This window comes from Diabrotica undecimpunctata, chromosome 3 (assembly GCF_040954645.1).
Source record: "Diabrotica undecimpunctata isolate CICGRU chromosome 3, icDiaUnde3, whole genome shotgun sequence".
Lineage (NCBI taxonomy): Eukaryota > Metazoa > Arthropoda > Insecta > Coleoptera > Chrysomelidae > Diabrotica > Diabrotica undecimpunctata.
In genome coordinates, this window is record NC_092805.1 from 53812742 (window position 1) to 53840375 (window position 27634).

The 27634-nt window shown below is 32.2% G+C and overlaps 1 protein-coding gene across 5 annotated transcripts in view; it reads right to left on the bottom strand.

Moving 5' to 3' along the window:
• Positions 1-27634, bottom strand: part of LOC140436811 (uncharacterized) — a 321169-nt gene that overhangs the window by 87168 nt on the left and 206367 nt on the right. For all 5 annotated transcript variants that reach the window (XM_072525934.1, XM_072525933.1, XM_072525932.1 and 2 more), the window contains exon 8: positions 3134-3274. In XM_072525934.1, the coding sequence (XP_072382035.1) occupies positions 3134-3274 (141 nt within the window). The remainder of the gene's footprint in view (positions 1-3133; positions 3275-27634) is intronic.

Sequence of the window (27634 nt, forward strand, 5' to 3'; positions counted from 1 at the left end):
TGACCAGTTTATATAAAGTAGTGACGATAAACTAAAACAAAAACCAACTTAAGAGATGCAACGCATCGTTAAAGAAAACAAAATGGCAATTATGCAGTGGTGTAAGACAAACAACCTTGCTAAGTACGAACTTTACCGTTAAAAGAAATCAGCCACAAAGCAGTGAACAGTAGCTGATGCAATTAAGAAATATTGTAATCAGCTCTACACCGACTTAGACAGACCTAAACGCTAGAACAAAATCTAGCGCTTCACATGGATCAGGTGATCCATGTAAAGTACATCAAAAGCAAAAATTAGAGAATACTACGAGACACCCCACCATCCTTCGGTGCTGGAGAGCACACTTCTTGAGAATCTGTTCTTATGTGAGAGTGATTATTGGGATTTCTCGTATATGCATGAAAAAGATTAATTAATATAAAATAATTGCAATAATATTTAATATTATATTGTAAATGTAAAATGTTCTGAATGCAAATGTAAATGTGATTGTAAATGTTCTCCTGATGCACGAGTGCTGAGTTAGCAACTCTTGTGTGTTTGCAAGAACATATTTTTATAGTTTAAAGAACCAGAAGAACCTGGGCCCATGCCTAATAATTATGTGTGTCTTTATTCTTTCTTAGCTACATAATATTGAAAACGACTTTACACCGAATTTTCACTTCCAACGATTATTAGTGGAGAACAAAGATTCAGACAAATACCACATATTAGTAAAGACCAAGTGAATCCCGCTATAAAGAAGATAAAGAACGGGAAGGCAAAAGGGCCCGACAATAGAATTCTGGACCCAGCAGAATACTGGAAGGTACGTAGCCACTACGTAGCTACCTGTGCTTTTATTTAACAAAATCATTACCGAAGGCAAAGTTCCCAAGTTCTAGCAAATCAGCACCACTCTGTGCCCGTCTAAAAGAACAAAGGTAACGTCACAGAATGCCCCAATCACACCCAATTGTGATTTTATAAAACGCCATAAAAATTTTCGAAAGGGTGGTAGAAACCCGTTTCAGAAACATCATTCCGAGGGACGAGCCAAATAGTGCACTAGCTTTTGTCGATCTTAAAAAGTGACTGGAGTATTGTGTAACCATTGAATATCCAATCAACTCAATCTTAAAGTAAACAAAAAACCGTTGTTAATCTATTGGCCATATAAGAAATTAAATGCTATCAGCCACAGCAAAATAAGAACAGGCTATGCATGTTATGGCACTTATACGATACGTGTACTTGTAATAAATCTCGATGGAACAAGAAGTGTATATAGAGAACTTACTAATTATGCAATAATGCGTACCTGATTGGATAAATCTGTGCAAGAAAAGCATATATCGATAATACTGCGTCAAAACAATATAATTAACATGAGGAAAGATGTTCCTTCAAACAGAATGTTCCCTATTCGCTATTAAGAATCAAGTTATACCAAACAAAAATTTTCCAAAATATATCGTCAAAGACCTATAGATTCAAAACGACAAATACCGACATGGATGTCAAGTTCAAGAAACCATCCAACATTTTACTGCTGGCTGTCAGGCGCCAGACTCAGTAGGAAACATACCAAGAGGTTACGAATAAACCGGGATATCCCCATACCAACCATTTTCCATAATATTAGTATGTATCTGAGAATGCGTTTAAAAATAACAACTACAAGCTATATTGGGACCGCATTCTTAGACCAACCAGTGGCACATAGTATACCAGATTTTATACTAATTATTTAATTAACTAGATAAATAAAACTAATATATGTGGCGATAACTATCAATAATAATCTGTGTATTAAACACAATAAAAATATCGACAAGAACACGGATCCGGATATATATAAAGAGACAATGAAAAATAAAAAGGACCCAGACAGTTCGAATCAAAATTTTTGAAACAGACTCTTAGGGTTAGATAATACGAAAAGATTCCCACCAGATCTTAATCCTTTTTATAAATAGATTAGATCCTTTGAGAGTGAGTATGAAGAGTATGGTTTAAATCTGGAATAATAATAATAATATGTTATCAGTATGCACTTTGGACTAGACAGAGAAGTTCCCAGAGTTCAGAGAAATTAAAAACCGAACTAACTTCCGAGTTTATAAAATGAGTACGCCAGCTCGATCAGTTATATCTTCATAGTAAAAATTTGTACGCATATAAATACGTGCGCATGTTCACCGCTTAGGTGAACTATTATTTAATACCTACTTATTTAATATTTTAAAAATAAATAAAATGGTCTAAAGCGGATTTAGAGAGTCTTTAATGGAAAGTAATAACAATTTTTACAAGGGCACAAAAATATCATAATTTAGTAGAGAGAACAACATTAGCATGGTATCTAGGTGAAAGAAGGCTTGTGTAGATTATGTCGGCAATACAGCGTCAAACTATTGGTTGATATCAGGAAAAATGTTTCCAGAAACGAAGTGAAAATAGATAGAAATACATTGTCAAAGACCCACCTATCCAAACTGACAAATGACGATATAAATGTCAAGCCCAAGAAACTATCTAACATCTTACCGTGGGCTGCCAGGCATTTGTCGGAACTGAACTATAAAAAACGGCATGACTCAGTGAGAAATATTCTTCATTTAGAACTAGCCAATAAACTGAGACTTTTCCAAACCAACCATCTTTCTTATTACCAATACGTCCCTGACAATATGCTTGTAAATGACAATTACAAGCTATGTTCACCACATTCTGCGCAAAGACCAACCAGTAGCACATGACAGACCGGATCTCATAGTTAATAAACTAGTCATAGCGTAAGTATCTGAGATAATGGTATTGTTTTCCTTAATTCCCTAATTAAATCATTTAAAAAGAAATAAATACTGGCAAAATCATTGTGTGGACACTGTATAATACGTAACAATGGATTTTTAGGTCTGTATTGGTAAATAAATATTTGCACCTTAAACTTGGCTTTTAAAAATAACTCATTTTTATTCTTATTTTTTTTTGTGTTATCGTAATACGTTTGTAAAATATGTTCCCATATAAAGGCTCATTCCTCCATGTCTTATAAGTAACTTATGTAACTTATGTAACCTACATGAAAAAATCTATGAGATTATTATTTGAAACTCATTATTATTTTTGTTGTTAAGTTTACCAATGGTAAAAGAACAGAGTTAGCAGTTGAGGATACAAAATCCCCCTTGACAAGATTTGCTGACTGAAGTGCATTAACAGGTTCATCGATAGATATTATGTGGATTCCATCGTCGTGGTCCTTTTGGTTAGATGTATCAACCTGAAAGTTTTTAATATGTAAGTAGGTGTTAATCCAACAAAATTATTCTTATATTTCAATCCAAAAGTAAAACTTTGAGCATTGGATGTTGACAAGGAGATTCGATTGGAATATTAGTGTTAATTTTATGATATTGTTAGATTTGTTTTTTACTTATAAGGTTATTATTATTTATGATAATTAATATATAATTATTATAACTAGTATAGCCCACGATTATTAGTAATTGCTAAAAAGTTGTTTATATTCTTAACATAATTTAACTGGAAGTATGTGGTGCGTTTGCAGGGTAAGCGTCAGACACTCCTTCAATATCGTATGGATTTTCTAATGTTTACACATGTTTTTGAATGCTGATTATTTTACTCTACAAGGATACCTTTACAAGGGTTCTTTTTGTATGTTTTTGTTTCTAGTCACTGATAAGATACACTTATGATACACTCTATACTATAGATTCATTGGTACGTCTCCTTGTTCTTCAAAATATAGCTTAATTTACCAAAAGCTACCCAAGATAATTGTATGCATATTTATTATGACTATTTCTGAACACAAAGCTCTCTGAATTTTTTTAATTGTGAGATAATTAATTTATATATAGTACTAGTCAAAATTCCCTTCCTCCCCTCGTATCTTTTAAACGGTTATCGTTATAATAGTGAAATTTGGAGGGAGGTAAAAAGACGTAGTCTTCTCATCTAGCCATAACAGGTGACGTAATAGTGACAGATGACGTTACAGCTGTGGAAGTCATACCTTTGGACGTGTTGACAACTTCACATACCTTGGGTCGCTATTGACTGCTACCAATAAAACAAGCGAAGAAATCAAAAGACGAATAAATCTTACAAATAGGGCATACTATGGACTCCAAAAGCAATTCCACTCAAGAAACATTCAAAGAAGAACTAAAATTATTATATACAAAACATTGCTGAGGCCGGTCCTCACATATGGAGCAGAAACATGGACTCTAACGCAGAAAGATGAAAGACTTTTAGGAATATTTGAGCGTAAAATACTCCGCAAAATATTTGGAGCTATAAACGACCAAGAGCAGTGGCGCAGAAGATATAATTTTGAATTGTATCAGCTCTTTGATGAGCCAGATGTCATAACGTTTATTAAAACACAGCGACTTAGATGGGTTGGACACATAATCCGAATGTCAGAAAATACGATTGCTAAAAAGTTAACCACAGGAACACCTGTAGGAAGAAGAAGCAAAGGCCGACCGCGAATTAGGTGATTAGATGAAGTTGAAACCGACTTGCGGATATTAAAAATCAGAAGATGGCAACATGTTGCCAGAAACCGAACAGAATGGCGACGAATCTTAGAGCAGGCCAAGATCCACAGAGGATTGTCGAGCCAAAGATGATGATGATGACGTTACAGCGCCACTGTGACAGAAAATTTTTAATGGGACCTTATGGCAAGTGATACCTCGTTTGGAAGGTATTGAAAAAAAAGGTATTTATAAAGATATGGGTGATGAAATATGTTCTATTGAGACATGAAGTGTAATATTATCTAATTCTATGGATAAAATGTTAAAAGATTATAAACAGATGGAAAGGCTGCCAAACAGAAATTTTAATACTCATTCTGAAATGGAAAGATAATAAACAAGGTAAAACAGCCAATAGAATACATAACTAAATCTTTTTACGATGAGTTGATTGAACTTTTAATTAAGAAGTCAATTTATTATACATCAAAGAAAATCCAAATTAACCACTCGCAGTAACAAAAACTCAAATGGAACAATTTATTGGCATGCCATTCTATATATCAATATCTAAATTACCAAGACAATAAATATTCTAAAATCCAAACACGAAGATAATCCAAGTAGCTGATGTCTAAACTGATTTGAGAGTATAAAAAAATTTATATATGAGCGATAACTCTAAATAACCATCTATAGACTCTCCAGATTGTAGTAAATTATACAAAAGAACAGTAATCAAATTCTTATTAAAGAGGTTTTGTTATTAGAACTGCAAACTGTTCCTTTTAAAGAAAGAAACAGTCTCAAACACTACGACCAAAAAATAAAACCGAAATAATGGGGATACAAAATTTTTGTTTTATCATAAACATCATCATTTAATGATGATTGGTTCAGCTGGAAATGTGGTTATCAGAGATTATTTCGAAACACCAGAATTATAAATTGCACTTTAACAATTTGTTCAACACCATCAATTTGCAGTTACAATTAGCAAAATGGTATACAGTTTGTAGGGACTGTAAGGTAAATTAGACTCGGTAGCTGTGAACTGATATCAGACAAAGAAATAAAAAATAAAAAAAAGGTTTATTTCAGGAACAGAAAACTATTATTAGTGGTGTTCCCCTGGCTGTGGTGAAGTTATTTGACAAAAAACGTGTTTATATTTTAAGCTCATAGGCAGGAGCGTATCGATGTGACAAAAAGAATAGATGACACCGTATATTTAAACAATATATTGATCTCGATTAAACATCATCTATTCTTTTATACAATAAGAATATGGGTGGCGTTGATTTGTTAGATTCGCTCATTGCCTTATATAGAATAACATGTACCACAAATTATTTTTTCCCTTTGCTGGCATTATTGTTTTTTAAACATGTTGTTACATTATTGGTGTTTTAGATTAAAGAGATTGCAATTCTTTAAAAATACGAAGAACAGTTACCTCTACTATAATTTAAAGCAGAAATTTCACAAATCTTTTGTTTGAAAAATAAGTCAAATTATTTTAAAAGAGGGCGTCCAACTAGTTACAATATGTCCACTTCATACGAGCAAAATAAAAAAATAATAGAATTCATTCCGTGCGAAGAAGTTAGAAAAGATCAAATAGATCATTGTTGCATATATCTTGAACTAAAAGGAAGCTACAAAAAACCCAATTGTCAAAAACTCCCAAAGTTCAATGCCAAAAATGTAAAATATTTTTTTCATTTAAATAGCCTTAAATAACGTGGAAATAATGCAGCAAACTCTGTCAAGAGAAAACTAAAAAAAAACTCAATAGAAATAGAACAACTCGGGCCAAAAATGAAGATTATTTTATCCTTATCCTGACTGGATTTTCAACAATATTATCTTTTTGTAATAAGCTTGACAAAACTTTTTTACCTTGTAGCATGTTACATTTAAGCCATTAGTTTGTAATAAAAATTAAATTCACTGCAGACTTTTCAGTGATATACGAAATGTTGTTAAAAGTTTTATTTTATAACAACATTAAACGTTTCACCAAAAATTGGGACAAATTTAGTTTTCGAGACATCTATTTTATTTTTTTTCGATTATTGATTATTAATGTATTAACTGACTATTTTAGTATCTGATATATAAGGAAAACTCCACAGAAATCAGTTAGAATCTTCTAAATGAATCTTAGATCCGGCTCAAAGGATCAATATATAATTCCGAATGCCCTATGTCCGAACTTCTCGGTCGATGATGTAAAATAATTCGAAGTCGAATGTTGTGGAGTAAATGATTTATTGGCAGTTTAAAATAGGTACACTCAACACAACTTTAAACTGACTATACGTACTTATCTGAGGTAAATTTTCTGATCAACAGCAAACCCAAAATAGTTCAAAACCAATTGGTAAGCTCACAATATAAAACATACAAACAATTCATCAAAATACAAACAATTTATACTTTGACCCAAGCTGCTTAGATACATATAATATTCTTACTATGAAATTATTACCACAGTATTTAGCAATTGACCAAGTTTGTGTATACCTGCAGGTAAATAGCTTGGTTATAAAATTAAAATATAGTATCATCACAATTATATAGATAAAATTAGTAAGTTAAGATTAATGTGAGATTACAAATTAAGGGTTTAAATTTGTTATTAATCACGTAGCATATAATTTCTTGAAACTTTAACTTCCATTTGAAAATTTCCTTTATTTTTAGTTGGCTTACGTTCATCATGACCTCTATAACAAACATCCAGTTTGACGACCAAGCATGGGCCAGTAACTCATACAGCATGTCCTAATAATATGTGCCTGTTAATAAATACATCAGATAAGTTTAATGAACTTTAACGAAATTAACGCCGTAGATGCGATGGACTATTGTAGTTCTAATGTAGGAGCAGTATCACATATTTTGATTTCGAATATTCATGTGGAATTTAATAAAAGAATATAAGAAATGATTGTTTAGGTATACCAGGTACAAATACCATGTGTACCAAATACATATATAAACCTTCGAATTATGTATACCTTTTCGTATAATATGTATATTTTAAGTAATATATCAAATATAAAACAACTTTTTAGCATCACTTAAAATCGATTTAAAACATATATTTATATCAATATTAAGATTTTTAATCACAGGGATAAATTTTAATTATTTACCTAATTTTAGTATTAGTTAAAATCTAAAAATATATTTTAAATTATTAAAATATGTGCAAATACATAGCTGTGCGCGTTAAAAATTGTAATAAAATCAATGAAGATTTATAGTAGCTATACTTCAATAATTTAATTTTAAATTTAAATTTTTTATAAAAAATAAGGCCTAGAAAAAGTTTCTGAACGCTATTTCTAATTTAATATAATTGTAAATTTAAGAGGCCAAATGATTAAAAAAGAATTAATAATAATTAGTACTTGGACAGACAATATAACATGTATCAGCAGATACAGTAGTTGTTATAAAAGTCGTCTTTATATTAAATAAAGTAGAAATTCCACAGTATTAAAAGATTAAACATAATGTACTAAGTAATAAGAACATACTACACAAAGTAAAAATGCCTACGAAAACAAAAACAACACAATAAAAATTATAAATTTCGAAGATAGAAAAATAAATAATTTCTAAAATCGGTGACAAACTATGAAGAAGCGTGCAGTGGTTGGAAAGGTATTGATGGAATAAAATGGTACCAAAACGGAATTTTGAATAATTAAACATATATCTTGAAACTTTTGACAAAATAATCAGTAACGATATATAGGACTGGGTATTATGCATTTATTAATAAGTACCAAAACTGTATAATTGAAGTTGAACGTTCAGGCCATTTTGATTGGTTTTTCGGAAGCATCAGTCCAATTTTTCTCTGCGTTTTTCTTTATCAAAACTGGTTTGATGATTTTGTTCAATTTTTAATTGACCTCCATTCTGTTCTATTTTTTTTCTCTTTACTAAAGAATGTTTATCTTTTTATTATTATCCTTGACTTGATTTTCTCGTTTGCACTTTGGTCTTTCTCGAAATCTTAAAACTACATTTTAATATTTTATTTATAAGTTCCCTTTTTTTTTAATATCACCGATTTATTTAAGTCATTTAGTCTTTATGTAGCGGAATATATCTTTTCTATTTATTTGGGTTTATGTTTCGTTATTTATTAGTCGCCTTAATTATCTTTCTCAAGATTTCTGTAGTCCAAAAATTCGTTTTGGAATTTTTCTTAATTTTTCTTTATCTTTGTTAGTCATGACTATTGTTTCCGCAGCATACCATATCAATACCATGTCTGATTACTGTTTTATATTTCGGTTTTAGTACTAATGTTATTATCTTCTAGTAATTTTTGTTATTTACAGTACATTCTATTGTCTGCGTTCAATCAATCTGAACATTAGTGCTTTGCTTAAGCTTCCGCTTTTTAAAGGAGGGTCTCACTTTTTTGCAGGAGGTTTTGAGGGGATCGAGCAAAGTTAGTTGCAAGTGAGTGTTTTTTGGAGTAATATGCGGCTATAGAGTGGTGGTTTCGATAATGGTGATATAAAAAAGGAGCACTATGAGGTAGAATATAGACCAGAAAACCAATCCATAAGCATAAGGTGTTACCAGTCATACTAGAAACGGCTCAGAATTAGCGTTCTTGGCGTGCAATTAGTTTATCTGCGATATATATATATATATATATATATATATATATATATATATATATATATATATATATATATATATATATATATATATAAGGATTTTCACTGTATTCCTTCACTCAACCGTTTTCTCCAATTTTTCCTATTTAGCCAGTCCCCTTCCTGTAGGTTTCTTCTACTCATTGCTTCGTCCACTTCATCTCTGAAAGATCGTCGGGGTCTGCCTTTTTTTTTCTTCCTATCGGGTTCCACTCTGTTATTCTATTTTTCCACCGATTTTGGTCTGCTCTTCTGACATATCCGTACCAGGTTAACCTCTTCTGTTCGATGTAGTCTATTATGTCGGAGTTCATTCCCATTCTCCTCTTAATCTCCATGTTATTTATTCTATCTCTTCTTGTTACTCTGCAGCTTCTCCTTAGAAATTCCATCTCTGTTGCTCTTATTTTGTTTTTGGTTTTCTTATTTATTGTCCAATTTTCACACCCATAAGTGAGAATACTTCTTGTCATGGTATTATATACAACTACACATCAAATTCAAGCACATAGGCAGATTCTAGAAAAGTCACTAGAATATAACATAGAAACACACCATCTCTTCATTGACTTCAAAGCAGCCTATGACAGTGTGAAAAGAACTGCATTATATAATGCAATGATAGACTTTGGGATCCCACCTAAGTTAGTTAAGTTGACCCACCTAACAATGCAAAACGTAAGCTCATGCGTTAGAAGTGAAGGAGAAAATTCTACGTTCTTTGACATTAATAATGGTCTAAGACAGGGAGACGCGTTGGCGTGTCTGCTTTTTAATATTGCCTTGGAAAAGGCAATCAGACAATTAAATATTAGAATGAATGGAACTATTTTTAATAGATCGACGCAAATTCTCGCATTCGCTGACGATATAGTTATAGTGGGCAGAAGTATGAGAGACATGGTGCAGTGTTTTACAAGGCTTGCGGACGCAGCAAGTGAATTAGGACTTGTGGTAAACGAGGAAAAAACCAAATATATGTTGGTTTCTTAAAACCCTCGAAATATCCAACAAAGGATTTAAATTAACAACCATACCTTTGAGCAAGTCAAAGAATGTACATATCTTGGATCGCTAGTAAACGCAACAAACACGACAAGCGACGAAATAAAAAGACGCATAGCAATAGCAAACAGAACTGTTCACGGCCTCCAGAGACATTTAAAAAATAAAAATATAAAACGTGCACTAAAGCTTAATATATACAGGACCTTAATAAGACCAGTTTTGATATATGGGGCTGAAACGTGGATCTTATCTCAAAATGATAAAAGACTTCTTGGTATTTTTGAGAGAAAAATTCTTAGAAAGATTTTTGGGGCCGTAAATGAAAATGGGCTATGGCGTCGAAGATACAACTTTGAACTGTATCAGTTATACACCGATCCAGATATTGTGAAATTCGTTAAAGTGCAGAGACTTAGATGGGCTGGACACATTGCTCGGATGTCAGATCACGAATACACAAAGAGATTAACATTTTCAAAACCAGAGGGCACAAGAAGCAGAGGACGACCACGAATGAGATGGATTGATGATGTGGAAGAAGACCTACAGATTCTAGGGGTTAGAAGATGGAGGGAAGTTGCCAGGAATCGACAGGAGTGGCGACTTCTTTGTGAGCAGGCCAAGATCCACAACGGATTGTCGAGCCACTTATGATGATGATGATGGTATTATATATTTTTTTCTTTGTTTTCATTGTGATGTTCTTATCCCATAGTACCGGGTTCAATTTTCGTATGCAGTCTCTTGTTTGTCCTAGTTTATTTTTTATATCTTCCTCCGTTGTTTATTGTTTGATATTATGAAACCTAAATACTTACACTTGTCTGTTCCTTTGATTTGTTTACCTTCGTCTATTTCCAGCTGTTTTATTTCTGTATTCTCCGTTGTTAGGTATTCAGTTTTCTTTAGGTTTATTTCCATCCCATTCTTTGTACATTCCTGCTCCAGTTTTCTCATCATAAAACTGAGGTCATCCTCGTCTTGTGCGATCACTATTTGGTCGTCGGCAAAACTTAGCATATATAGATATTCGTTCCTTACTGGTATACCCATTCCTTCGCACTTTCTTTTTCATAGTTTCAGGGTTTTTTTCCAGGAATATTTTGAACAGGGTGGGGGATGTGGAGCAACCCTGTAGTAGTCCCTTTGTCATCTTAAATAAACTGCATATTCTATTGCCCGTTTTGATAGCTACTTCGTTATTCTTGTAGAGTGCTTTTGCCGCGTTTATTAATCTTCGTGGAATTTCGATGTCTTCCATTGCTTCCCATAGCTTGGTTCTAGGTATTGAGTCATATGGCTTCTTAAGATCCACAAAAGCCAGATGGACGGATCTATTTTTGGCCATTCTTTTTTCTATTAGTTGTTCTACCGTGTAAATGTAATCTAAGCATGCTTTCCCTGTGAAACCTGCCTGGTCTTCTCCGATTTTATCTTGTATATATATATATATATTTCTAATTTTTCCTTTATGGTCTCTCCATACAGTCTACCTATAGACGATATAATGCTGATTCCCCGATAGTTTTCGCAGTTTTTTCTATTTCCTTTCTTGTATATTGATGTCATATATGCTTGGGTCCATTCTGCCGGTAAGTCTTCTCCATTCAGTGCTCTCTCAAACATTTTATGTATCATACGGAATAGCTTTTCCGATCCGTTTTTTATCAATTCATTTGATATTCCGCCGGGACCTTCTGCTTTTTTTTTCTTTAGAGTTTTGATCGTTCTTTTTACCTCAGCTAGGCTTAATTTGATTTTGTCATGTGTGTAGATTTCTATTCCGTCTATTTCTGATTCTTTGAATTCGGGGCGGTCTTCGGTTAGCAATTTTTTATAGTATTCTTGCCATTCGTTTTCTTTGATTTTATTACTACATCCTTGAAGTAACACATATAATATCTGCGATATTATATGTGTAACTTCAAGGATGTAGTAATACTAATCAGGAAGTTTGTTACCAGCCTAGTGTAGAAGCTGGAAAGGAATGGAACTTTTGTTTGGGGGAGCATGGTGAGTATGTGCCCTTAGCGGTGGCAAGGAGTCCTTAAAATTTGCATAGCTCTGTTGTTAAATCCAGCTATTGAGCGGAGGACGTATCTTTTGCTGACAGAACGGACTTTGTCCTTTATTGATGTTATATTTGCAATTTGGTGAATTGGTGCAGATGGATAGTCTGCACGTTTCCTCATGCACTTTCTGAGGGTTTATTTTACTTATTTATATGGTTCTGTTGTTTTAACTGTAGACTATATTTTTTTAAAATTTAAATCTTTATTTTTACATTTTAGAATATGCACTGTTTATATTTTTTTTAACTTCGCTTATATTTTTTTAAACTAGAATATATTTCGTCTTTTATTAATTAATTTTCCTAATTTTCGCTTCTACTGTAAGAGCCTTCAGAAGTATTTGGAGATGATTAATAAATTGTCACTTACTTACAAAAGAGTATTATGAAAGCACAAATTGTTAAGAGCAACTTGACTAAGTAAGAATACTACGAAAACTAACTAAAAAATATTTATTTATTCGGTCAAAACGTGAAAGCCAACCAATAGGGCTTAAATAAACTATATGTATTCTGCAATACACACTAGTAGATAGATACAGGAATAATTCGTGCGTGGAAAAATAAAGAATTAGAGAGTATTTCGCGGAGGATTAAAATCCAGAAAAAAAATAGAAGAAAAATAAATAATACAGAAATTTAGACAACAATAATTATATGTATCCTGGTCCTCCAAGTCTGGGGGTTTGAACGATGGGCCAGCACCCCTTCTTCTAGAAAAAAGTTATTTGCTAAAAATTTCGATCAAGAGCCTCGGAATAAGGACGGAAACAAAAGACGACGACTGCTACGAAAAAGGACTATGAGATTGGCCACATGGAATGTACAAGGTCTAAGAACCAAGGAAACTGAAGTTTTTCAAGAATTAGAACGACAACAAATAGACATATGCGTTCTCACAGAAACAAAAAAGAAAGGAAAGGGAAATGAAATCAAGAACGACTATATTCATTTATACAGTGGAGTTGAAAAATCATTAAGAGCAAAAAGAGGTGTGTCTATAGCCGTGCATACAAAACTCAAAAACAATATCAGGAGTTGGGAAGAGATAGACGAGCAGATCATTATGATGGATCTTGAGAAACATGGGGAGACGATAGTTATAATAGGAGTATATGCTCCTAGTGACGATTCTGATACAAAAGTTAAGGATGAATTCTATGACAAATTGCTTGACGTGTTGACCCATGTAAACCGATCCAAAGAAATATGCCTATTAGGAGATTTCAATGCTCGGGTAGGCAAAAAATTACAAGACAATGTGGTAGGAAGATATGGTGAAGACAAAATAAACAACAACGGAGAGCGACTCATTGATCTTTGTGAAACATTACAGCTTAAAATAATGAATGGATTTTATCAGCATAAAGATATACATAAATTTACCTGGGAACAACCAAAGAAAAAGATAAAATCTATAATCGACTATCTCATCCAACCAGAAAACAAAAGGCTCCAAACAAATGACGTAAGGGTGTATCGTGGTGCTGAATGCGGATCTGACCACTATATGGTGGTCGCAAAAATAACCATACACTACAGGAAAGTAAACAAGAACAAAATTGAACAGGAGAAGGTAGCAGCTTCCACAAAGATAAGATATAATATTGATAGCCTCAAACAAGAATCAGTACAATTCCTCTACAAACTTAGACTAGCCTCAAAACTAACTCACTTAACTCGAAGAGAAACAGCCGAAAAAGAATATCAAGATATAAAAAATTGCATTCATCAGGCGGCCAAAGAGGCATTGGGGTACGAAGAAGCTGACAAAAGAAAAAATCCTGAGTGGTGGAACGAAGAAGTAGGAAAATTAATTAAAGACAAAAAAAAAGCTTATCAAACATGGCTATCCACGAAAGACTCAGAAGACCGCAGAATTTACAGCAGACTCAACAGGGAAGCAAAGAAGGAAGTCACTAAAAGAAAAAACGAAATGTGGGAAGAGAAATGCGAAGAGATGAACCGATGCTTAGGAGGAACCAAAGTGACACAAGCTTGGAAATTCATAAAAAGTATTAGAAAAGAAAGAAAAGATGAGGGAAATATAAACCTGATTCAAAATAAAAAGTGGGAAAAATATTACGAAACGCTATTAACAGAAAGTAGGCACGAATTTATGGAAAGACCTGACCATATCTCAATGACAGAAAACTCAGAGGTGCATAAGATAAACAAAGAAGAACTAAAAAAAGAATTGAAACAAATGAAAAATGGAAAAGCACTTGGGCCTGGAGACATTCCCATCGAGTTGGTGAAACATGGACCGGATGCTCTTTTGGAAAGCATAGTGAATATTTTTAATAAATGCTTAATTGAAGGCCAAACGATTCCAGACGATTGGAATTTGGCCCACATTAGCCCCATTTATAAAAAGGGAGACAGAAAAGAATGCGGAAATTATAGAGGCATTAGCGTAACTAGCTCGCTGGGAAGGTTATATGGTCGTATATTGAAAAGAAGAATAGAAGAGGAGTATAAAGAAATTGAAGAACAAAGCGGCTTCAGAGCAGGAAGATCGTGCGTGGACAACACATTTACCCTTCAACAAGTAATTGAAAAACGAACAGCTCGAAACCTCCCTACGCATCTGGTATTTATAGATCTGGAGAAGGCTTATGATACAGTTCCTTTAAAACTCTTATTTAGTGTCTTGACGAAAACGGACCTTAGTAAAACATATCTAAAAGCAATACTGAACATCTATAAATGTCCTCAAAGCACTGTAAAAACAGGAAATACTTTCTCAAGGGTATTTACAGTAACGAAAGGCTTGAGACAAGGATGTTGTCTTTCCCCCACCCTATTCAAAATATATATCCAAGAAGCACTGCACCAGTGGAGACAAAAATGTGCGGGAATGGGGTTGAACCTTAACAACCATTATCTGACAACGCTGTTCTTTGCAGATGATCAAGTACTAATTGCAAGCTGTGAAGAAGATGCAGATTATATGCTTAGAAAGCTCAAAGATGAATACGAAAAATGGGGGATGAGTATGAATATGTCTAAAACAGAATATATGCGAATAGGCAATGAAGACGAAGACCCGGATTTGGAAATTAGACAAATGAAAAGGTGCTACGAATACAAATATTTGGGAAGTATTATCTGCAGTAAAGGAACAACGGAACGAGATATAGACTATAGAGTGCAACAAGGCAGGAAGAGTGTTCAAATTCTGAATTCGATACTTTGGTCCAACAAAGCTACTATGAGAACTAAAATGACTATCTACAAAGTAATTGTAGAGCCCATTCTTACATATGGAGCAGAATGTTGGCAAATGACAGTAAAAGGAAAGAAAAAAGTTGACACGGTTGAAATGGACTACCTAAGAAGAGCTTGCCGTATATCAAGAGTAGAACGTATACCTAATTCTGAAATTAGAAGAAAAACAGATAGAGTACATACAACTTCTGAAAGAATAGAAACTAGACAGTTAATATGGTATGGACACGTACAGAGGATGGACGACAACAGATGGCCAAAAAGAGCTATGGAATACAATCCAAGTAATAGAAGGAAACGAGGAAGACCAGCCAAGTCTTGGATACAAGGTGTTATGGAAACCATGAGAGATAGAGCCATTGATGAAGACACCTGGAGAGATAGAAAAAGATGGCGATCGAAATGCGGGAAGCGGCAGAAGCTGTAGGATCCCCGCTTATATATATATATATATATATATATATATATATATATATATATATATATATATATATATATATATATATATATATATATATATATAATTATATGTGATAATCAGAAAAATTAAATTAAAAAACTCGAACATTGAACTAAAAAAACTTCTGTTGTTAGTGGTATATTTAAAAAAATAAATTAAAAATTAAATTAAATTAATTAAATATGCCAGAAGAATTTTTCTACTTCGATGTTAGAATTTTTTAACTAATATGGTATTCACCCAACTCCTGGGAATTATCCCTTTTTAAAATTAAAATAAAATTTATAATACGCAAAGTCTACGCTGGAGTTAAAAATATTTGTGTAGAAATATTCAAAAAGCATTCACCATTATTGAAGTATACTATCTAAAACAGATTATTATTGTTAGTTAGCTAGTATATACAATTAAAAATAAAAAACAATTTCGTGCCATTGATTTTATTTAATGTTTAATATATAAAAAAATAAAATAGTACACCTCTCTTATATCTAAGACTAAAAGTATTGGTGCAGATTTCTTAAATAATGGTGCAATTATTCTATTTTGAAGATTATAATAAAATGTGCTGGGATAAATTTAGGGCAATAATTTTTATTAAATATATTAATTACATGCAATAATATAGCTCGAAATGTAACTAGAAATTAACGTTAAATTTAAAATATAGCAATAAGTAATAACGAAATAAATATTTTTAAATGGAGGCAAAAGAATATTTTTGAAATATTAAAAAATAAGCAGAAATTTTAACAGTAGTCCAAATCAATATAAACCTGACTGCGATATTCTAACTAGGCGAACACAGAAAATACTACTGATAAAGATAATAACTCCAAAAGAAGTCCTCTAGAGACATCTACAACAAAATAATCACTCTTAGTTATGACCAAAATAATATTTAATAATGAAAAAAATATTATTGATACCAAGACCAGAAAAAGATCTGAAGAAAAAATATTGTATATTTCTTTTGTCAAGGTTTTCTTGTCGTTGACTAAACTCTGACAAAAAATTCTGATCCTCCAGGTTGGTGGTGAACACTGGCCAATGGCAAACGACACACAATCGAAAGGTACATTAACCAAACAGGGAAGACTAGTCTTAAAGATTGTGGCAGATAATTAGTCTAAAAAAAGGATACCTTATTTAAAATTTTTCCAGTGATACTCCAAATTGGGTGTTAAGACGATGGATCTGCACTTCATCTCTCGGAAAAAATCGATTTGCAAATGAAACTAGGCAGCCTCGGAACGCGAAGAATGAAATAAAAAAACGAACCAAGCGACGGAAATGGATTATGAATTGTGCAACATAGAACATACAAGGAATTGAAACAAAACTTTAGGAAATAGATCCAGAAATACAAAAAATTAACATAGATATTTGCCCTAACGAAGACCAACAAAAAATCGATAGACAGTATTACCATCGGAAAATATATGTTCATCTACAAAGAAGAAAGAGTACAAAAAGGGGCAGGTATGATACAACAAAAATGAAGAAGGTATATTACCAATATTAACATTATAAGTGATCAAATTATAATAATATCTTCTTTGGGTGCCGTGTCCGTATTAAGACGTTGGCCGTCATCATGTTTACAATTTCCTGAAACCTTTCTCTGTCGGCTGCTGCACGAAATAATTCTTCTACTGTGGAACCACACCATTGTCTAATATTACGCAGCCATGAAAGTTTCTTTCGACCAATCCATCTCTTTCCTTCCACTTTTTCTTGTATATAAGACGAAGTAGATGGTATTTAGGTCCTCTAATTATATGGCCGAAGTATTCTGTTTTTCTCCTCTTTATGGTGTTTATGAGCAGACGTTCTGAATTGATCATTTGAAGAACATCTTCATTGCGAAAACCACGATATCTTTAGGATTCGTCTATAGCACCACAATTCGAATGCTTCTAACTTGTGTAGCATTGTGGTTTTTAACGTCCATGTCTCACAACCATACAATAGGATGGACCACACATAACATTTTAGGACCTTCTTACGAATATTCATCGACAGGTTTCTGTTGCATAAAACTGGTTTCCAGGTCATAAAAGCCTTACATGATATTTCGATCCTGGTTATTATTGCTGCCAAGGTATTTGAAATGATTCGATCTCCTCTCCATTAACACTAATCAAACCTTGATCTATATTGGTATTTCCAACTGCCATCCACTTTGTCTTTGAAATGTTGATTTTTAGGCCTCTCCGATAACTTGCTTCACTGACTAGATTTAGTAATGTTTGGAGATCTTGTAAATTTTCTGCAAGAATGGATGTATCGTCAGCGTATCTAATGGGGAAAAGGATTGCATTTATAACCTTATATTCTTCCACAGATGACCAAACAAACCAGCTTAAAGAAGACATATTTTAATAGGTTAAAAAGGTTGTTGACGATATAGGAAATATCAGAGAACAAATTTTACTTGAAGACTTTAATGGCTAAACCAGCAAAAGAAATATATGTGCATAGTGTTATCTACGAATAATGAACGGCTTCTACAAACATAAAGATATTCACACCTATATAAGGATACAACCAATAAGAGGATTAAGATCGATTATAGCCTACCTAATAATACAGCAGAATTCATCAATGCAGGCGATGGATGTAAGGGAATATAGAGGAGACGAATGTGCATCATCCCGTCAAAGCTAAATTATATTTCTTTTACTTTATTAATCAACAAAAATAGCGAGAAGACGATGTAGAAATAGAGAATATTAAAAAGGGTAATTATAACATAAATCACCTCAATAAAGAGAGCACAAAAACATTATATCCGAAGAGACTGCATGAAAAGCTACAAGAAAATTGGTAGAAGAAGTATTAAGGAAGCAATACACTTGGCTGCCGACAAGGCTTTAATAAAACAGGTTAAGGAAAGAGAACAAGTAAACACATATGGTGGACGGAGAAAATAAAAAGAGTTAATGGTTATAGACAGGCTTGTGTAAGCAAAACAAACAACAAACTAAATTTCCAAATATAAAAAGAAACATTCGACCAACAGTATAGTGAAACACAAACCTATTTAGGGGGCATCTTGTGCACAAAAGCCAGGAAATTCATAAAGAGCATTAGAAGGAACAACCAAACATCTCGCCTCGAAGTAATAACGAAGAATAATATAGAACACCCAAAAAAACCATATGAGTAAAAAATATAATTTCTAACATTAATTCAAATCAAGGGAGTTCAAACAACTACAGAAAAATTATAGTAACATCAACTTTCAACAGATTATACCCAAAAGTTATCATAGACGTAATTGTAAACGAATAGAAGCAACAAGAAGCTGGAAAACATTTTGGATTAGTGGTTAGATTATTTTTTTACATTAAGGTAAATAATGGAGAAAAAAAGTAACGCAGGAAGACGCCTCTACCTACACTTCATAGATCTAATAGAATTATGTGAAAGTGTACTAGTAGCAAAATTGTGGAAAGCAATGAAAAAAATACATATAAGCAAAACCTTATTAAAGCCAGCAAGGAAATATACAGAAACACAATAATAAAAATAAAATTAAGAAACAAAGTAACAAAAGTATTTATCGCAACTAAGGGTCTTATGAAAGGCCGCTCTTTACCCCCTACTTTTTTCTTAATACATATGGAATATACACTAATAAACTGGAAAAAAAGTCATGGCATGGGTATTTCAATAATTAATATACGCATATAAGTATACGTTGCAATTTTCAGATGACCAGAATATCATAGCACAGGAAAAATTTGACCTAATATACATGACCAGAAACTTAAGGGAGGTACATCATAAAGCAGAACTAACTATAATAATGTGTAAAAAAAAATATCTTGATCTATTGGTATCAAAATATCTATATATAGGAGACAATATAACAAACCTAATTTAAGGCAAACACGGTAAAGACAAAAATGATAGTTGCAAATATTTTAAATACCTCGGAGCAATAAGAAAGACACATAGAACAGACAGGCGGGAGATTAAGGACAGAATAGATCAAGCACGCAGATCAGTAAAAAAATTAAATAGTATACAAAAAGACAGAGATATTAGTAAAGGCAGAAACATTATGAGCTATTCCAATTTAAATACAGTATTTAACGTACACATGCCACAAGTAATCAGCTTCAAAACCTTTTTGTTATAAATATATATCTGATTGCAGACTAGCAATAAAACAAGACAATGCATACGTTGAACTACGCAAAACAAATCTCTAATATTCAAGAATAAGTACAAGTGAACCAGAATGGGAATAGACGTAAATATACCGTGCGCTCTAGCAGATTTAAAATTACGTCACTGAACGCTCTGTTGATTTAGAACCGCTTAGCTGTTTCTGTGGATAGTTTCACTGTAGAAGCGATTCGCGACGTTGACAAGTTTTATGTAAAATCCCAATTTTTTATGATAGTGATTTTGAATCTTGTAATTGTTCATTTAATCTAAAAATTGAACCAAAATAACCTAAGAGTAGTTGGTTAAGGAATCTGTGAATAACTAACTGAATAAATCTGTTGAAGAAAATTATGTTTCTTGTTCTATTCTAGAGAATTAAGAAACGGTGGTGTTTGGTTACTACTTCAACTCATATAATCTGTATCTTGATTATCAATAAAAAGCAAACAAAAAAGGTCAAAAAAATATTTGCACGAAACATAATGGAAATTGTCAATTTGATCATATTATCAAAATTAATAGTCATATTGGAATAAAGTGTCAAAAACTGAAACTTTTAATTTTGATTTCAAATGACTTATGTAATATTCAGTGAAATTTAAGGTTCACAATTTATAATTTAATAAAGTTTAAGGGTAAGGGTAAGATATAAAACCATATAATTTACCATAAAAATAAATATAACCCTCAAATGGAACATGTTTCGGTAAAATCCTGCTTATTATATCTAACATTTTTCTAGACTTCTGCATTAAAATATTTTCAAAGAAAATAAAGCTCTTCAAATCAATTCGTCTCAAGTATAGCTATTAAGGCAGACAATAAGTAGGATAAATTCGAATAAAAACTTATTGCATTAAAAATTATTGCCCTACGTAAAATTAACTTTGCAATCACTCTATATACTAAATTAATCTACAAATCCATTACAAACAGAGAATTAAATCTTATTTGTAATAAATTACGATAGAACAGCCTCTGCCTCAAGGCATATATTAGGTACACCTATTACTTTTTATATAAGAATCGAAAAATACTTTTTTTCTTATTTTTTTTTTATTTTGCATGATGTTTTACTTGTAATGGATTTATAGATAATATTATTATAGATAATATTTATAATATAATAACAATGAATAAACTAAAACAAAACAAACAGTGAACATTATAGAAAGTTTCTTTTGTATTGCTTGTAAGCACTTAAAAATAAAACTTAATAGTAAAGGTGCAAAAGGGTGAAAGTCAAAATAGTGATGGTGGAAGGTAAAATGGTTGCAAAAATCTTCTATTAACCTTAACGACCCGCCACTGTGGTGATCCCAGATCAAATACTTGCCTTCAGATAAACAAAAATAAATATTTAGTTTTAAATATTCAAAAAGTAAAGGCGTACTATTTTATTTTGTCTGCATTATGATTAAAAATACCATTAATTTTATTTAAGTCGTTTAAAAATTCGTATCAAAATGTATCAAAAATAAATTTACTTGTATCTAATATTAATATTAAATAGGAAAGCAATTAGTCCAATAATTACTAATAGGCTAAAAACAAGACAAGCATACACAAAGAGAAAATGACAGACACAAGAAGATATATAAAAATAGTTAAATTAAACGAAAGGCAACGTAACCAATAATGAAACCATGAATAAGATCATACTTTGAAAAATATTAAGTGAAAATATGTGGATTGATTATAACCTAATAATATATGGAGTTTGGTTTTGTCTATCTTTATATGACTATTTTGTTTGCTTATTTTGTTGTCTGTAATCATCGTACATTATAAAGGGTGTTTCATTAACAATTGGAAATATTTTAACTGTAAATTACGGAGCTCAAACTGTTAAGATTTAATCCAAATCCCTTAAATGAAATGTGGCTCCTTTCTGAGTTATAGTAAGTTTTATTTAAAAATTTAAAAACTGTTTAAACCCAGTACCTTAAAACTATTTGACATATCCTTGTTATATATATACATATACTTACATATACTTTGCCAGAAAGAGTAGGTATTGTACACCCTACTAAATTATGTTAAATTAAAGTTTCTACTGCCGGAGGAGTACGGCAGGCAAACGTGGATGTTTAACCCTTCCCAAATTCTTCGCCACTATTCGAATTGCCATTTTAGTCCAATTTTTCGATTCTCTAATACTTTCTATGCCAATACTATATTATCGTTTGTAACGATAATCATTATTTTTTGAGATATTTGAAGTTAAAAATGAATCGGCACAGTTATTTTAATTTATGTATTAATTATGTCGGTTTTTTGCGCCATAGCATTGCATTTATTACGCATATGAAATTTTAATCACTGGTACCAAAAAAACCTAATGTTATTTATTGAAATTTCTTGAAAAGAATAGATGCATTGAACATTTAAAAACAAATTCTGTTTTTAAAAAGATCAATTTTAATACCTAACACGAAAATATCAAAAAACAAATGTTCAATGTGCTCATTTGCCTTAATCAGCGTATTAAGTCTAGCGTTGAACAATCACCTAACTTTAAAAAATATGTTTAGCTAATTGGCAATAAAATTAGCAGAATTTTCTGTTTGCTGGCATAGTGTTTGACATTATTTAATTCTTTTGAATATACAAGTGATTTTATAAGCCCCAGAAATAAAATTCTAAGGGTGTTCTAGGCAGCCACGGAACTTCACTACCTCTTTTAATCAAACGATGGGAAAATTATTGATCTAGATAGTTCCGTACTATTAAAGGACAATGAAGCAGAGCTCCATCTTGCAAAAACCACTTATCTCTTTTTTCAGTTAGTGTCACTTCTTCTAGATCGTTGAAAAGTGTAGTTTGTAGCAACTCTAAATACGAGTTACCATTCAAATGTATTGGTAATTCATAAGGACCCAACAAACTATTTGTAAATATACCGTACCATACATTAATCTTAAATTCCTGTTGAAAATATGATTTCCGAAATAGATGGGGATTTTTCATATACCAATTGTGGCTATTTCTTTAGTTAAATACTCCTCTGCGTGGAATTACTAGCCTCGTTAGTAAACGCATTTTTTTTTAAATTCAATTTTGGTTTTTTTATTTATCATTTACTGAGCAAAACTCAATCGTTAAAGATAATCTGTAAGTACTACTTTTTATACGAATGTAAAATAATAAGGTCGTAGATTTTTTTTTTCAGTACTTGAAAAACTGAACAGTGGCTTATTCCAGTCATTGCTGATAAATGTGGAATGCTTAGTTCACTATTAATGAACTCTCACTATAATAACATCATCCTGATCGACTGTTAAAAATCTTCCCACATCACTTTTAGGCTTAAATTGTCCAGTATCTTCTAATCGATTAAAAATAGTACTGAAAGTTTGGCGATTGGGTTGAAATTTGTCTGGATACATTTCTCGATATCTTCGTGCAGCAGCAACACAGGAATAATTTTCTTGTACATTAACACAGACCACATCTCGCATTCCATGATTAGTTAAATTGTTATGCCGCAGCATTGCCACTTAATTAGCTTTTTAAATTTTACAGCAATCACAATATTCAGTGACAGTAACAACAACTAACAGCAATGACAGCATTCTACTACTTCAAAACGATTAATTCGAACCAGAGCCTACTTCAAAACCTGAACTTATTTTCAATATGTCTATGCACTTTAATACCATGAAAGCATAAGCATTTAATTAGACAATGTGGTGAATACTTTAAGTCGTGTTAATCTAATTATATTATTGTAAATAAAAATGTAGAGTACAGAAAATTTGTTATAAAGTATTTTTAAATTAATTACAAAGAAAGAATTGATAAACTTATTGAGGTAAATGGACTTCACATTGAACGTTTGTTATAAAAGGTTTAGTTAAAATGTGTTTTTGATGGTTTTGTATTATATACATTGTATTTTATTTAGATTATCACAAAATGGTTTGTTTAGACCCAGGATTTTTTTTAATTCTGAATACATCTATTCGTTTTAAGAAATTTCAGTATCTAACATGTATCTAACGGCATCTATCTTTTTTTGTTAATAGTGAATCAAATTTTTTATTTGCGTGAAAACTACATTCCTATGGCCCAAAACACTAACATATTAATACAATAATCGAAATAACTGTAACTGGTTATGTTTAACTTTATATATCTCGAAAATTAACAACTTTATCATTACGAATAAAACTATATTAGTTCATAGAAAGTATTGGAGAATCCGAAAATTGCGCTAAAATAGCAATTTCGCCAGTAACGTAGAATTTGTAGAATTTCAACCATTACGTTTCCCTGTCGCACGCCTCTAGTAGTAGCCAAAAACGTTTATTTAAGTTTTAAAGTACTGGGTATCAATTTTTAAATAAAATACCCTGTAACTCTGTAAGAAGTCACATTTTATTTAAGTAAGTTGGGTTAAACCTTAATATTTTGATCCCAGGAATCTACAGTTAAAACATTTTTCTTCTTTTTTTTCCCCTCTCCTAGTTCTTACTTCTACGGAAGTCAATTGGCTTGATGTACGTCGTCCATTGACTACTATATATGTCCTTAGGAATTCTGCAGATCTGTTTTATACAAGCTTTCCGCCAATATCCGATGAACCCTTTCATTTTGACCTGATAGACTCAAGGCACTTGAGAAGTTAGAGTATCAAGAAGACACTAAACTTTGTCTTCTTTTCTTCTTCTAGTGCCAACTCCACAATGAAGGTTAGCAATAACCATTGCAAATTCGTCTCTATCTGCTGCTTTTCATAAAAGCGTCTGTGTGTTCAACCCGGTCCAGTCGCGAATGTATTTCAGCCAGGATATTTGTAGTCTACCAGGACTCCTTTTTCCTTCGATTTAACCCTTCATAATCACCTACAACAACTCGTACTTCTCATTTCAAAGTATGTGCCTCAAATATGCTGTCTTTATTCTTTTAATAGTGGTCAAAATTTTTTTGTCTCTTCCCATTCTGTGCAAAACCATTTCGTTCGTAATATGTTCGATCCATGGTATTTTCAAAATTCTTCTAAAAAACCATATCTTTATTAAGTTTAAGGCAAGATATAACATTTTACCATCCGATATCGGATTTGCAGATTGAGTCTTGGTTACTCTGAAATTTCCTCATCGTCAAAAAGATTGCGCTTGATTGCTCTATTCTTGATCAAATTTCTGATTTTGGATTTAGATCTTTAGTAATCCAGACTCCTAAGTACTTCATTTTATCCACTTGTTCAATATTTCCATTTTTTATCTGGATCCTTGTTGACTTTACTTCTCTTTTCTAGCAACAGTAACTCTCCCTTAGCACCAGTAATTTCTGCTGAAGCTGCCTCACTGTTCTGAAGGTTCGCCTGTAGTACCCTGATTAAAGTCATTAAGATCAATTTTGGAACAGATACAGAGTCAGTCAAAAGTGTTTATATTAACATTTTGTTCTAAGTAGTCTGTTTCTACGATATAAATAATACGCAGATGCCGATATTTGAGGCTTCTTAGTTTTGAAGTACGATGGCGACAGATGTTATTTAACCATTCTCTTAAGTACAGTTTTATGCCAATAACTCGGATTTGTAGTAAGTTCTTTTAATTTTGCCCCTCTTTGTTTGATCACGAAAATTTAAAATATTTATCTTTCTAAATTTCTATCGTCGGGCAGCTTTTAGAAGCTGCCCTTATTATGTCATAACCTCTCGTGCTTTATTGTTTTATTTGGGTAGACCACATAATATTTAATTTCGACCTGCGTTTGAAGAGTTGTTTTGAGACCTATTTTTAGCTTCAAGATACATGGTCTCTAAGCGTGAACAACCTTGAGATCATGGAACTGGTAATGTCGAATTAAGTGTGAAGAGACATTTTCATTTATTTTGTTTATTATAAACTTATAATATAATATATATTCATAAAGTTCATTTATTTTTTGAGTATATTATGTGTATAATTTACAAACCAAAAAGCTTTTTTGGTCGAAAAATGGTGGTCTATTACCCAAAATTTTTTTTTATTTTTTAATTTTTAGATAATAATTAATTTACTTTTTTTAAAAGTACCTATTATACCGCAGTTTATTTAGATACTTCTTCTTCTTTGTGTGCCGTGCTTGTATTCAAGCGTTGGCTCTCGTCATATTGACAAGCTGATGAAATGATTCTCGGTCGGCAGCTAGATGAAACAGTTCCTCGGCCGTTCGACCTGTCCATTGTCTAATGTTACGCAGCCAGGACAGTTGTTTTCTTTCAACCCAACGTTTTCCTTTGATTTCGCCCTGAATGATTAACCGGAGTAAGCAATATTTAATTCCTCTCATTATATGACCGAAGTATTGGACCTTTCTCATTTTGATGATGTTGATCAATGCTCGCTCTTTGTGTACGGTCTCTAGCACGCGTTCGTTAAATATGTGTGCTGTCCACGGGATTCTGAGCATGCGACGGTAACACCAAAACTCAAACGCTTCTAATTTGTTAAGATTTTTTATTTTTGTTGTCCAGGTTTCACATCCATAGAACAAAGTGGACCAGATGTAGCACTTCAATACTCTAAGACGTGTGGTCAACGACAGACTTCTACTGCATAATACAGAACGCCAGTTAATAAAGTTTTTCCGTGCGAGTTCTATTCTGGTCGAAATTTCCTCGTCACTTTCAACCCTGCAGTCAACCATTTAGATACTAGTTTGTTATTATTGTTATACCGCTTTTTAATAGTGATTACTAAGTAAAGTTTCTTGGAAGTTTATTTTTTTTATCATTTTATTTTATTGACTATTTTTTACATTAAATAGGTAAGCATGTTAATCTTGATAGTTTGGTTTATGTAATGATTTTATATATTCTATAACGAATTTGAGTCCTTTAGAAATCACCGGGTAAGATTTATTGGCGCCCATTTATCTTTGTAGTTTTGTAGCATTCAGTATTTCTTGAGTTTTTTGGTCAAACTATTATATTTCTATTATTCTTATTTATACTTAACGGCACCAATAATGAGCAAAGAGGTCTTGTGTTCAATATTGTATTATGATCAGATTCAATATTGTATTATATTATTGCCTAAAATCACTTTTTGGCCGTTCCAGTGTGGGTCAGTCATATTTAACCAACTAATTTAAAAGTAGTGAGATAGCTGCAGTCCCTGTGTCATGTTCTCAATTGATTTCCGGTTGTTTATTTGGTTATATAATATTTCCCCCGTCCTATTTACCAATATGATACGTCTTCCATTATGGACCGTGTCAATGATAAGGACTTCCCAACCAGTTTGTCCTATGTTGAGTGGAGGTGAATATTTAATCATTTGTCTTTTTAAGTAATAAAATCAATAACAGAAGGTCAAATAGTGGGAAAGCAAGGCCTAGGTTTGGCAATATAACATCCACCATTTACTCAATATTACTAAAAAACATTATGAGCACCGGAGATGGTACTCGAAGAAGAAAACCTAATTGGTGAATAAGAAAATTAAATTATCCTATGATATGTTGGGGCTTTATTAAGAACACA